Raw genomic sequence first — 14,205 nt, 5'->3', positions numbered from 1 at the left:
ATGATTGTTAATATTATTGTTATTTTTGGTATTTTACTATGGTGTGTTATTGTTGTATAAATTCAAAATTTTTCAATAAAAATTATTTAAAAAAAAAAAGAAATGTGCTTTTACAAATTTTAGGAATTAAGCATATTTTTGGAAAAAGAAATATTTGGCAGCGAGATGCCATTTTGTTTTCAACATAAGGCATTCCCAAATTTTCTTTTTATGCTGGGAATTATTCTCATCTGCATGGTGTCAGACTCGGAAAAGGAGACCAGCCAACAGAAATTCTTGTCTTTATTTAGTTCTAACCATGAGAAGTCATGTACCTTCCAGAAGACAGGACAGTATTTGGACTGCAAAATCTCGAGGCAACAGGTTTACATTTTGGAGGTGCTCAAGTCAACAGTGAAGCCACATACAGAAAAACACATTTGCAAAGCGTCTCGGTCACGACGATTCAGTAGTAATCGTACGACGATAACAAACTGGCACAGCACGGGTGCGACGTGTAATCAGCTCTGGCTCCAATGCTCAAGTCCCAGCCTTGCAGTAGACTGGAAACCACGCGGCAAGCAACGCAGGCAGAAAACGCTGTATGAATCGGCATGTTGGCCGGCTCCGATACTGTAAATCGGCCACACAAAAGAAAATGAGCGACTATTCACCCGCTTTTATCTTAAAAAGAATCTAATGCTTACTCAAAAGATCACGGCACAGTGCACAAGTCCATTTAAGTGGACATTCGCATCGACAAGTTTTTTTTATTTTTCAGGAGTTGCCCGTGATAGCAGCTGGAGGACAGCGAAGCTGGAAGATGGGAAAGAAAAGCAGCGCTGACGACCACTTGTAGCTGCACCACGGTACAATATTTAACACTGCTGTAATAGAACACACTCCTCAAAGCTCGGCTAACCGGACCACTTGTATTGAGCACACGTGCGATTGTCTGGGAAGGAGCTGGGCTTCCTGTCACCAATAAGCTTGGGGAGGGGTGGAATATGCCCGTAAGATATGTAAACTTTTTTTCAAAGGAAAATTATGCATTAATGCTCTGACATACTGTAAAGAATCAAGTTTTATAAGCTCTTGTTGATCAAACTAGGCCCTGTAAGGAAATACTGGACTCCAGTGACCTTACTGTATGTTCAATATTTTTTCAATTCTAGAGCACTAATTTTGATCATTTTATTCAGTGAAAAGTTTTTGTTTTTATAAAAAGTAAAGGGGGTTTCGCTTTATTCTGGACAGCTGATGGCCTTGGTGCTCACAGCCTTTCCCAGTAAATTGCAATGAGTTTCTACGGTGTGGAATTATGTCGGCACTGTGCCAGCAGAGGGCAACATCGACACCAACATACAGACATCATGACTTCTGTTTTATACAAGAACGTTTCTTAATATTTTCTTGGGCTCCCAGTTCCTCTGGCTCTGCAGTCCTTCATTGAATGGCCATTCATTCTTCAGGAACGAGCTGGGAAAATGGGCGTCGGCAAGTATTTCCAGCTGCCGCCACTGAAATCCAAATATATCCTCGCTCAATGTCCCAAGAACCAGTGCTTAGGAGGATAACTAGAAAATAGTCAGGCGGAGGAAACTTAACTTATTTCGTTTCCTCCGTCCCCCTCTCCTTAATAAGTCAGGGCGCCGATGGCAAAAAAAAAAGAGGCAATCAACACACACACACACACAACACACACAGTGTGGGTCATTCAGTGAAGCATGAAACACCACACGCCACATTTAAGCATCAGCCATGTCGCAATGAAGATCTGATGCTCGGTAACATGCCCTAATCCTCACGCAGGAAACTTTCTGCCCGTTCATGGATCTTCACGTGTATTTCAGTTAGCAAGGCATGATTTGGCAACAGCAGACTGACATACTGCCTCTAGAAGAGTAAGTGGGAAGGGGTCTGCACAAACAAAGTAAGGCAAGGAACGACAAACTGGATAACTCGAGTTGTTTGCTATCTCCTTTTTACTGCTGGTCCAAAACATTTCACTAAAAATAAACCATTTGCTTCATTTTATAGAACTAAAATAGGACATTAATTCTTCAATACTTCCTGGCTCCTCAAGTCAGTGCTGTCATAACATAAAGTGACCTGAAAGGTTGAGGTTTTCCAAATTCTATCCTGTTTGCCAGATTTATTATTTTTTTTAAGTAAGCAAAGAATAATCCAGGCCACAGTTCTTCCTCCCTTTACGCAAGAATGTCCACCGCAGGGACTTGTTAAAACCCCTGGCTAAGGAAAAAAGCACAACATACTCCATGTACGGGGCCATTATGGTCATGCGGGAGAGGGAAAAGAGGAAATACAGCACGATGGCATCAGACCAGAGAGCTCAATAAAGTATAGGGTGGTATATTTTGGAGAATGGCCCATGTTTTCTATCTGCCTTAAACAAAAGCACCAGGATGTTTGGGTTCCACCCATCTGCTGTGAACAATGGGCTCAGGGTACCGAGGGCTCAGTGGTGTTAGGGGACTTCTTGGAATAGCGTAACAGGTCAGGCGTAACAGTTTCACCAGAATGGACTCCATCACTACCCCATGTTTGGCCCTTCCTCACTGTCGTGGTGTTAAGCCCATTGTTGTAGACTGCACAAATCGATCCAAAGAAAATTTTACATATTTTTTTGAAAAAAATAAATCACATTATTTGGCTTAAAATGGGACAGGATTGCCCCAAAGACAGCCACTGCCCAAAATTCGAGTGGCACAGCACCTGCAGACAGAAGTAGCTTTCCTAGAATACTAGGCTGCATTGAAAGTATACGTCTAGCACTGTCCAAGCCGCCATCTGTTTCAAGCTTTCAACAAGAATGCTGATGCACTGTGCAAAGCCCTGCATGCATCAACTCTCACAGCTTGTCCCCCAGTTTGGAGGCAACAAATATTGCTCGCTTTCTTGAAAAGTACACCCCTGCAAGTCTGGGTATTGTCTGTTTACCTACATTCTTTTGTCAATGAAAAATATGCACAAAAGTTTTGCCCTTTTAAAAGCTGCAGTGGCACAATGACTACTATATGGTAAACTCTACTGTTGTACTCAAAAGTTCAAATAATGATGGCTCACATCTACGGTATTTAGGCTTAACGAATCTGTGGGTTTGAGAAATGGGTATATTGGTGGGTGTCACATTGGTTTTAAGTAGGAAACAAAAATGGGGCTGAATTATTGGTTATTAAACCAGGGTCTTTCGCCAAACATATCATAGCAAGGGCATATTGTTAATTTAACTCCCTCATGGTGTCAAGCATTGTACCCCCTTTTCCCATCCACATTTACCACTAAACATCCCTCCTCCAAAATGAAATGAGTGGCAAGAACAAATTAATTTAAAAATTAACTTGATTCTGCGTGTGATGGCTTGATTCAAGCTACTGAACAAGGTACACTGACTACTGTTGCTCAAAGCAAAGGGGGCAATGGAAGGCTGTAATCATTGCTATCACTCCATTAAACAGTTAAACTGGCTTAAAGCATCGTCACAATGCACGGGCAAACATATTCTTCGAAGCTGCCAAAAGTACTTCTTGCTGTTGTTCGACCAGAGATTGGCCAAATGTTAAAATACAAAGATCGACAAAGGCAATCTTTGGCACCTTGAAGGAGGCAGTTTACAGAGACCGCAGCAGAAGTTTGAAGAGCTACAGTTTGAAAATTAAAGAATCTTCCTCAGCCTCTTGAAACGATGAAGAACACCGCAGAGAGGAAAGACTAAAGGAGCACCTTCAGAGAAACATTCGGACTCTCTCGCCAGAACATGGTCAGCAGTAAAGCTGTGACTGCTAAGCTCCACAAAAGAAATTGAGCCATGTTCGGCCTTGCTCTGCTCAGGAAATTGCATTACTGTTTGCAAGCGGCTTGTAAGTGATACAACCCTGCAATTTCTCTGCAATGACTGTTCTTCCTCCCACTCCCATATTTTCCAGCGGCCAGGTTAAGATTGTCCAAGCAAACGGAATGAGACGGGGAATGAAATATTGAGAGTTGAGGAACAAAGAATTAACCTACACTCAAGAACACATTTACAACTTTGAAGTTGCACCTCGTGCATTTTTGATGACTGTTTGTACCAGTTCCTTGGACATTGCGAAAATAGCTTTAGTGGAAAAAAAAACCTCCCTCCTACATTAGTGAATCTACTTAAAATGCTTATCTATTACAGCTGAAAATGCTCCCTACGCTAATCTAGTCATGCAACAAAAGTGATTAGAAATACTTCAATAGATTAGGAACACAGGAAGGTGTATTGATTTGGCTGACTCCAGCTTTATATATATATATATATATATCAAAGTTAAAGAATTTTGGAGCTCAGTTCCAGGCTAAACAACAAACTGTAGACTTTCAACACAATCTTAACTCTCCTCTTTCACAATCGCATTTCCTCACAGCAGCCGTTTTTAAAAGTAGCGTATTAGACTTCACTCCTGCCACGAATACTAAACTCAGGTGCCGAAAGTACCAGATTTGCTATTGGATTTTTAAAAAACCAAAATCGATTGAACTAATGGTCCCATCAACTATTGTGCGAATACGTGCAATTGTTTTAAACAACCCACTTGGCAAACAAAACAAAGTCCTCCTTACCCCATCTAATTGGTAGATCTACTAAATTGACACCAAACAATATAAGACACACAAAAACACTCAAGTGTAGTGGAACTGTTGAAAAACCAATGAGCGAATCCCCCACTCAGTCTTAAGACACTGCGCAGTCCACGCCATTCAAAACGGTTGCATATCCGACGGGCTCAAATCCTTATAATTCGCAGAAATGGAGCTGACGCCATCAGGGGATTCTCCTGCATCTTGCGGTTTATGACTGGGAACTACGCAAACTGCCACAACTCTACCAGATATCCCTCATCTGGTGCTTAGCTAGGCAAAGCAGAAGGCTGAGCGGAAGGCATTTTATCCACCCGAAGCTGGGATCTCCACAGAAGCTGCTTTCAAGGCTTGGCTGCACTAGGGGGAGCTATTAGTGCATTGCAAAGATCACAATTACTGGCAGCTCGATACCCGCAGTGTGTAAAGCTGGCACTGCACCACAAGCATTAGCTTCATAAAGAAAAACACATAGGGTTTGAAAACACTGTGTAAGCCATTAGAGATTTTGTTAGTGGCCAAAAGAAATGCCACCAGTGATCATTTCTAAATGGTGCATAGAATTCAAAGGAAACCGCAAATGTGACAATTCCTACATTTCTTCAGGAATATCTTCTTACTTTAAACTTGCTCACACCTAAGACAGCAGTGTCCCACCCTCACCCCCAAATAAAACACTAGAGACTATTCAACACGGGCATTCGTGGTGGTGCCCATTTCAACCCTACCCAAAAGGTGTTGCAAGTGTAACTCGCCTTCACAATAAAGGCACAGTAAATGTGTGTGGGGTCAAGGCATAACTGCAGACCTTTGGTGTGGTCATCCCTCACTGAAACGTGATATGGCACCAGTCGCAACAGGAAGCTTGCAATGCTTTCCCTGCCTTCATAAACAATTTCCTGCAGCAATAACATTTGAGATCCAAGTCCGTTGTACATTAAGGCTTCTAAACACTTGTCCACATTTTCTCTCTGTCAGTTGCTGAGATGGTTCATGGTCTGTACGGGTTTCCACTTGTGCATTAAGCCACGATTACTCAGAGTGCAACGGTATAACAAACTTGCAACCAAAAGGCGAGTGATAGGAGATTCCCACTTCCTGGAAAACCTGCTTTGGTATTCCAATATCACAGAGATACACCCGGCCGGCACTTTCCCCCAGTGGCAAAGGCAGGCCAAGAGCCAAAGACCACTTGGCATCGATGACGTGCTCCAATTCGGCCACGGGCGGGTCGATGCTCAACACTGGAGCCCGATTCTGGTTGGCCCATTCAACAGCCGCTCTGTACCATGGTTGCTCGCGAAGAAACGGATTCTCGTGACAGTCGAGGCAATTGATCACCAAGTCAACAGGAGTGTTTGGCAAGTCTGAAGTTAAAAAGAAAACAAAAGGATTAGCTACTCAAGAAAGACTGATAGGAGATAATTCCACTTAAAAGAGTACCAGCTTTTTGTGTCAAGTCTAACCTCCAATAATGTGATCTACTTTATGGCATTTACTACCAATTAGAGACTGGTAAATTTCCAAGTGACTCTCCTGGTGCTGGACGAATGAGCCAAGGTAAGTCTGACTGGTCAGTAGGAGCACTCGCCACTAAGTCACAAGGTTGTACATTCAAGTACATTTCCAGAACTTGAATACATAACCTAGGTTGATACTTCAGCAGAGGACTGAGGGCAGTGTTGCATTGTCGGAGGTTCAGTTGACATATTAAACTAGAGGGCCCAAAAGATGCAGAGAAAAGATCGTTTGAGTATTTTTTAAATTTATTTTTTTAAAGGGGCAGTTTTCCCTCAGTTCCGAGACAACGTGCATCCCTTCACCAACAGCAGCAAAATAGATTAACTGGTCACTCGTAGACTGAGGAATTAGCTCTGTGGAGTGCTTCGAGTACAGCTCACAAATGTGAAAGGACTTGCTCTCTAAGCTACAGATGGTGGGGGCGCTTAGGCAGGGTACAGAAGCTTTCTCCCCGTAATAGGAGTTTAAGCCAAGAATGGCTTGGCTGACATCCGCGGGGCACACTTAAGTCTGTCTAAACCATCTGAATCGCTTTCAGGATTTGGGCAATGGTGAAACCGCATTTAATGCCCATCCCTAGTGGCCCCGGCAAGGCCACAATGGGTGCTCTCAAACAGCTGCAGTTCTTGTAATGCTGCAAAGATGGTGTTTGGGAGGAAATTACAGAACGTAGAGTGTGGGAGTGAGGCAGAGAGCATTGCAAAGCTATGTATACTAGGAAAATGTACCTTCTGCCTCGTGGTGTTGCTGAATCTCTTAGTCTCAGCCAGGGCACTGGTTGGGGCGGTGCAGTACAGTTGACCTTGACTGTTCACCCTTTGCAACCCAGTGAACCGTGCTGCAAAGTGCATGTACACAGATTCAGAGGACAGTATGGGTCCCGCTGCGTCTAAGCATTGTGTAACAGTTGCAATGCAGAGGATCTGCGCAGTACAAGTTCCAGCGCAAGGGAGTTATATAATAGAGATACAGTTAACCACACGGTCATGTAATAATCTAGGCTGACTGGGGTGCACCACTGAGGGAACCCAGGACTGTCGGTGGCTGTGTTTTTTTGCGCAAGACTGAGGTGCTCTCTGCCTGCTTGGGTGAATGCAAAAGAGTCTACAGCACTATTTCAAGAGCAGCAAGGAGGTTTTCCCCCCTGCCCAATATTTTCCTCTCCCCCAAAGCAGTTTTAAAAAAAATAAATTGAGAGTACCCAATTCTATTTGCCCTATTAAGTGGCAATTTAGCGCAGCCAGTCCACCTACCCTGCACATCTTTGGGTTGTGGGGGCGAGATCCATGCAGACATGGGGAGAAAGTGCAAACTCCACACGGATAGTGACCCAAGGCCAGGATTGAACCCGGGTCCTCGGTGTCGTGAGGACCCCAAAGCAATTTACCTGAATATTTATCACAATGCTGTTTTAAGGGACCTTGCCGTGTGCGAAAAGTTTCTCAATATTCCAATAGTAACGCTATAAAAAAGGTACCTAATAAGTTATGAGGCACTTTGGGATATCTAGAAGGTCATTACAGGTACTATATAATTAAATTCCTTTCATTCTCCTCGGTAGGTATAATCTAAATTTCAGCTGCTACCTCTGGTCTCAGATCCATGAGTCCCAATTTAAACAGCAGACATTCACACAGCATGCAAGCTGTGAAACATGAAATGGCAGGGCTTGTAACTTTGAAGGAACACTTCTTAAAAGTTTACGAGATGGAGTTCCTCACGGACAATTTCTCTTTCCACTTCTTAGAACTGTACTCGTGCCTAGGTGTAATGCAGAACTGGGAATCCTAATCTATGGCAAGCTATACGCATTTGCAACAGGTGGGTAAAAAAAAATGCGCCAAAGGCAAGATTAATATCCCCGATTAAAATCGACTGATTCAGGGTTGCAACACTTTTGAGATTTTAGCATGAGAAAGAAATAGAGTTCAAGAACCCCAGGCGTGAGCAGTTTTGAGGCTGTAGCTGAATGAAGTGGTGTGTATCAGGAGCCAATAACATATTCTCCTTGCCGACAATCTAAGCTGGAACATGACTTGGCCACATGCACCCTTGTTGCATTCTTTTGAGACCCATTTTGTCATGACCTTTGTCATGGAATTCTTTCAGGGACCAGAGACATGGCGTTATTAACGGCTGCCAAAATATAAATCAAAATTTTAACCTTTTCTGAAACTTAAGACTTTTGGTAAAACAACTCGAACTTCGAAATGAAACTGCGGATCAATGCCAAATTAATAATGGAAAAGGACTTTCCACCCCGACGCATAAATCACATTCACAACTGTTAATGATCAATGGTGTAGGTTATAACAAGGTCTTGATTACAAAGGAGAATGGAGGAGGACAATGTCTCTGCAATAGAAAAACATAGAAAAATACACCACAGAAAAGGCCCTTCGGCCCACGAAGTTGTGCCGAACTTTTGTCCGAGATTAAAGAACAAATTAATCTACACCCCCTCATTCTATCGTAATCTATGTACCTATCCAATAGCCGCTTGAAGGTCCCTAATGTTTCCGACTCAACTACTTCCACAGGCAGTGCATTCCATGCCCTCACTACTCTCTGGGTAAAGAACTTACCTCTGACATCCCCCCTATATCTTCCACCATTCACCTGAAATTTATTAACCCTTATAATGGTTTGTTCTACCCAAGGAAAAAGTCTCTGACTGTCTTATCTATTCCCCTGATCTTATAAACCTCTATCAAGTCGCCCCTCATCCTTCTCCGTTCTAATGAGAAAAGGCCTAGCACCCTCAACCTTTCCTCGGAAGACCTACTCTCCATTCCACAATAGGATAATGATGTAAAAAAAAGATAACATTGGATTCAGACTCTTTATTGGAAACGGCAGGTATGAATGTAGGGGAAAACACTCACGATTTGAGCTCACGCATGAAGAGCAGCCACGTGGATGAACAGTGGAGGGCAGCCAGCATGGAAATGTTATTCTGCCAAAGTCAGTGCCTTCGGGAGAAATGGGGAGAAAATCTGGGTTGGGGGAAGGTGAGGGCGTATGCAAGGGATGGGAAGGAAAGTTTAAATAACAAACTGCCCATTTCTATTAAAAATAAGAACGAGGGAATTACAGAAGGATCCGAATAGTTGTTCTAACAGCTGTGAATGTAGGAAATATTTATATAGATTATAGTATATGTATCTGTTACAGCAATGTTATTAAATGCCTGGATATATATACATACATATCTCTGTTGCAGTAATATATATTTTTAAATCCTAGTTTAACCTATAGGCTCTGTGTCTGCAAAAGGTGCAATTAAGATGTCATAAAAGTGACATCCATCCCAACCATGTAATTGCTTTATGCAGTAGTCCGACACAGGCAGAAGGATCTGAAGGCCGTTTAGAGAAAGCATCTCTCTCCTTCTTTGAGCAGCATTTCCAAGAAATCTCTATTCAAGTGTACAGTAAACCCTGTGTTGGCTAACTTTATTTATAAGTGGCTTTTGACCGGTGATGGAGAATGTGTAAGTTAGTAAAGTGTTCCCTTTTATTCATAAGAATTGGTTAACTGTTAATTGTAAGATGTTTTCTGTGATGTCGATGTATTTAATCCTGTGTTAAGAATAAAGTTTGATTTAATATAAAAGATACATATTGGTCAGCAGAATCACTCCTGGAGCGAAGTATTCTTTCCTCGAGGTTTAAAAATGTGTTTGGGGTTCTTATCCGTTATCCTAACAAATATTGTGGGCTGGTCCGGGATCTTCAAACGGTTACTCAGTAAGTATAAAGTTGTGGCTTTTCTTTAGTTAACAACAAGCAATGTTGAAACCAGTTTTGGTTGTTCTGGATAAACTACTGGAAGTTCCTGTGTAACCCAATATGTGCCATTATAATGTAAAGATAGTTAGCAGCCAAAAACCTTCTAGATAAACACTACCATTGTTTAAACAGTACACTGATTCACTGACCCTGTAAAGACATAATAGTCCTTGTACAGACTTTATAGAATAACTACAATTGAACTCACAGAACAATGGTCCTTACTTGCTTTCTTGCAAGATGTCAAGTTTAATAAACAGGAACTGGTAAATATAATGCACCAATGGCAAAGTAGAAAAGCAGTCTCATCCATCTTTTCCCTCTCAGGTGGGTTGGTCTGGCAAATGGCCCAGAAAGAAAATTCAATTTGAAGGGAGAGCGGAGGAGGCAGAGGAGAGAGAGTGGGTGAGAAAATGTTTTTTTTAAACACTGGTTTTATACTGCCACACCATCGATCTAGCGTAGGCAGCTCCAGGCACCCAGGTTCCACACAGTCAAAGTAAATTTGAGGGGCAGCAGGGATTCCTGAAGACTGATGCTCTGAGTAAATCTGACTAGTTCTCTTTAGCAAAACCCGTACATCGGAGTTTATCATAGAATATCTGCCATGCAGCAGGAGGCCATTTGGCCTATCAAGTCTGCACCGGTCCTCTGAAGGAACACCCTACCCAGGCCCACTCCCTCGCCCCATCCCTGTAACCCCACCTAGGGGCAATTTAGCATGGCCAATCCACCTAACCCGCACATCTTTGGACTGCGGGAGGAAACCGGAAGACCTGGCGGAACCCATGCAGACACGGGGAGAACGTGTAAACTCCACAGTCACCCACGGTCAGAATTGAATCTGGGTCTCTGGCTCTGAGGCAGCAGCAATAACCACTGTGCCACCGTGTTGCCCCATTTATCCCACAGACAGTGCAGTGAGCTAAAAATAAAAGCAGCTACACTTTGCTCAAATTTATTACATATTGAAGTTGTGAACTAAATACGTTAACTGTTATCCAACCAGGCTCTGTGTTATCATCAGAAATATTTGGCACATTGGTACCAAAACGCAAAGAGGAAAAACAGCACCTTTTTTCAACTTGCTCTCATCAGCAGTGACAAGTTGCAACAACATGCGCCGCCATCTAGCCTTAAGATATTGTTAGGATACTGAACCAGACTCCCAACTTTTGTTAAAATACCAGACGAGATCCTCAAACATTTTTTGTATTTGTAAAACTGTCCACTGCTGGGTGATGACTCTGACCAACGGGTATCTTTTATGTTAAAACAAACTTTATTTTAAACACAGAATTAACCAATAAATGGGTTTACCATTATCAGTTAAACAGTTCTTAAATAAAAAGAAACAAACTTGAATGTACTACCTACCCCTGCCACTAATTCTGATGAAGCAACCCAATACAGTTCAATTGCCACTTATAAATAAAGTTATCAAAACAGGTTACTCGCTTAGCTCTGCAGTCCTTTGGACAGAATTGTGACAGAACGAGGCCATTCAGCCCATCATGTCTGGGCCAGTTGTGAGAACGAGCAATTCACTGCGTAGCCCTACACATTCTTCCTTTTCAGATCACAGTCTAATTCCGTTAAATGCCACAATTGAAACTGCTTCCAAGCAACATATTCCAGATTCTAACCACTTGCTGCATGCAAAAGCTTTTCCTCGTATCTTCACTGCTTCTTTTACCAATTACCTTAATTCTATGCCCCCTCATTCTCGACTCAGCGGGAACAGTTTTTTCCCATCAACTTTAGTCCATGATTTTAGTTATTTGGCAGTACTTATAGACTTTCAAGTACATTGTGGTTTTCTCAACTCTTTGTTTAATATACCTGTGCAAATCACTAAAATTTATTATCAAAATAAATAACTCAGGGCAGCACAGTAACGCAGTGGATAATACTGCTGCCTCACGTCGCCGAGGACCCAGGTTCGATCCCGGTTTTGGGTCACTGTCTGTGTGGAGTTTGCACATTCTCCCCGTGTTTGCGTGTGTTTCGCCCCCACAACCCAAAGATGTGCAGGTTAGGTGGACTGGCTACGCTAAATTGCCCCTTAATTGGAAAAAACGAATTGGGTACTCTAAATTTATTTCAGAAAAATAAATAAATAACTTAGCAAATGGCTGCCTGCTTGTTCAAAAAGTAAATTTACTCAGCTCTAGAACAAAATGGAGGCAATCCCACACTATGGAAATCCATTAAGCATGGGTGCTTGATAGCCAGCTATTTGGCGAAAGGCTTCTCGAAAACTCAGGGAGGAGTGTCCAAGGTTCAACATTTACACTCACTGGCTCCACATGTCCCGCGATAAACAAAAGGGCAGAGGAAGGAGATTCGCGCAGGCTGGACGAGTACGCACCTTTGACACTGGCCACTTGCTTGCCATCCGTCTTGCTGAAAAGCTGAAGCTCTGTTGTAATACATTCCAGCATCTTCACAAAGTTCGGTAGGAACAGGATGATCTGTACCTGGTGGTTGGCAAGGTGGCGGCCACAGCTGATTCCCTGAGCGCCCTTCACGTGCGGTCCACACAACAACGCGACGGTCGGACGCTGGTGAACATTCTTAGGGTTCAACCTTGAAAACAGAATAAAGAACCTTGATTTAATCTTTAAGCAAAATCCTCCCGAGGGCCATTTGCAATCACGTGGAATTGTATGAGGAGACAGGGGCACAGTGGTACTCTCACAGGCCCAGGCATTAATCTGGAATATAAGGCTATCCATCAGTAATGGTGACCATGAAACTATCATTGATCGTCGTTTTATAAAAAAAAGTCTGAAGGGGGGGCTCTGCCTCCGACGATGTCTTGGGCGCTGATTTCCTTGATCCTTAAGCGGGACAAGGATCCCCTGCAGTGTGGGTCATACAGGCCGATCTCACTCTTAAATGTAGACACCAAGCTGTTGGCGAAAATTTTAGCCACGAGGATAGAGGACTGTGTGCTGCAGGTTATCCACAAGGATCAGACGGGGTTCGTGAAGGGGAGGCAGCTGAACACTAACATACGGAGGCTCTTGAATGTTATAATGATGCCGGCGGTAGAAGGGGAGGCGGGGATAGTGGTGGCGTTGGACGCGGAGAAAGCCTTTGATAGGGTTGAGTGGGGGTACTACTGGGAGGTGCTGGAAAGGTTCGGGTTTGGGGAGGGGCTTGTCAGGTGGGTGAGGCTGTTATACGAGGCCCCGATGGCGAGCGTGGCCACGAAGAGGAGGAGGTCGGAGTATTTTTGGTTATACTGAGGGACGAGGCAGGGGTGTCCCTTGTCCCCCCTGCTTTTTGCGCTGGCAATTGAACCCCTGGCCATGGCGCTGAGGGAGTCGAGGAACTGGAGGGGGCTGGTGCTGGGTGGGGAGGAGCACCGAGTGTCGCTCTATGCGGATGACCTATTGCTGTATGTGGCGGACCCGGTGGGGGGAATGCCCGAGGTGATGAGGATTCTCCGGGAATTTGGGGATTTCTCGGGGTACAAGCTCAAATTGGGGAAGAGCGAGCTGTTCGTTGTACACCCGTGGACCAGGAGGGGGGGATTGGCAGGCTCCCACTAAAAAGGGCGGAGAGGAGCTTCAGGTACTTGGGGGTCCAGGTGGCCAGGAGCTGGGGGGCCTTGCATAAGCTTAACCTCACAAGGCTGGTGGAGCAGATGGAGGAGGAGTTCAAGAGATGGGACATGTTGTCGCTGTCTCTGGCGGGCAGGGTGCAATCAGTCAAGATGACGGTGCTCCCGAGATTTCTCTTCCTGTTCCAGTGCCTCCCCATCTTTATCCCGAAGGCCTTTTTCAAGCGGGTTAACAGGAGCATTACGGGGTTTGTGTGGGCGCACGGGACCCCGAGGGTGAGAAGGGCGTTCTTGGAGCGGGGCAGGGATAGGGGGGGGGCTGGCGCTGCCCAACCTCTGTGGGTATTATTGGGCTGCCAACGCAGCAATGGTGCGTAAGTGGGTAATGGACGGGGAAGGGGCAGCATGGAAGAGCCTGGAGGCGCTGGTAACGGTGCCGCTGCCGCTCCCTCCAAGGAGGTATACCACAAGCCCGGTGGTGGCGGCTTCCCTCAAAATTTGGGGGCAATGGAGACGGCACAGGGGGGAGGTGGGGGCCTCGATGGGGTCCCCGATACGGGGGAACCACTGGTTTGTCCCGGGGAGAATTGATGGCGGGTTCCTAAGTTGGCCAGGGCAGGTGTTAGGAGGGTGAGGGACCTGTTTGTTGAAGGGAAGTTTGCGAGCCTGGGTGAGCTGGAAGGGAAGTTCGAGCTCCCCCCGGGGAACACCTTTATG

General features: G+C 44.4%; 1 protein-coding gene across 2 annotated transcripts in view; it reads right to left on the bottom strand.

The window, feature by feature from the left end:
• Positions 1–264: 264 nt before the first annotated feature.
• Positions 265–14,205, bottom strand: part of edc3 (enhancer of mRNA decapping 3 homolog (S. cerevisiae)) — a 106,421-nt gene continuing 92,480 nt past the window's right edge. For both annotated transcript variants that reach the window (XM_038784088.1, XM_038784089.1), the window contains 2 exons: positions 12,289–12,506; positions 265–5,972 (listed from right to left, as the gene is read on the bottom strand). In XM_038784088.1, coding sequence (XP_038640016.1) covers positions 5,638–5,972; positions 12,289–12,506 — 553 coding nt within the window. In that variant the 3' untranslated portion in view covers positions 265–5,637. The remainder of the gene's footprint in view (positions 5,973–12,288; positions 12,507–14,205) is intronic.

Source organism: Scyliorhinus canicula, chromosome 24 (assembly GCF_902713615.1).
Source record: "Scyliorhinus canicula chromosome 24, sScyCan1.1, whole genome shotgun sequence".
Taxonomy (NCBI): domain Eukaryota; kingdom Metazoa; phylum Chordata; class Chondrichthyes; order Carcharhiniformes; family Scyliorhinidae; genus Scyliorhinus; species Scyliorhinus canicula.
The sequence above is the reverse complement of the archived record's forward strand: the minus strand, read 5'-3'. Positions and strand labels throughout refer to the sequence as shown.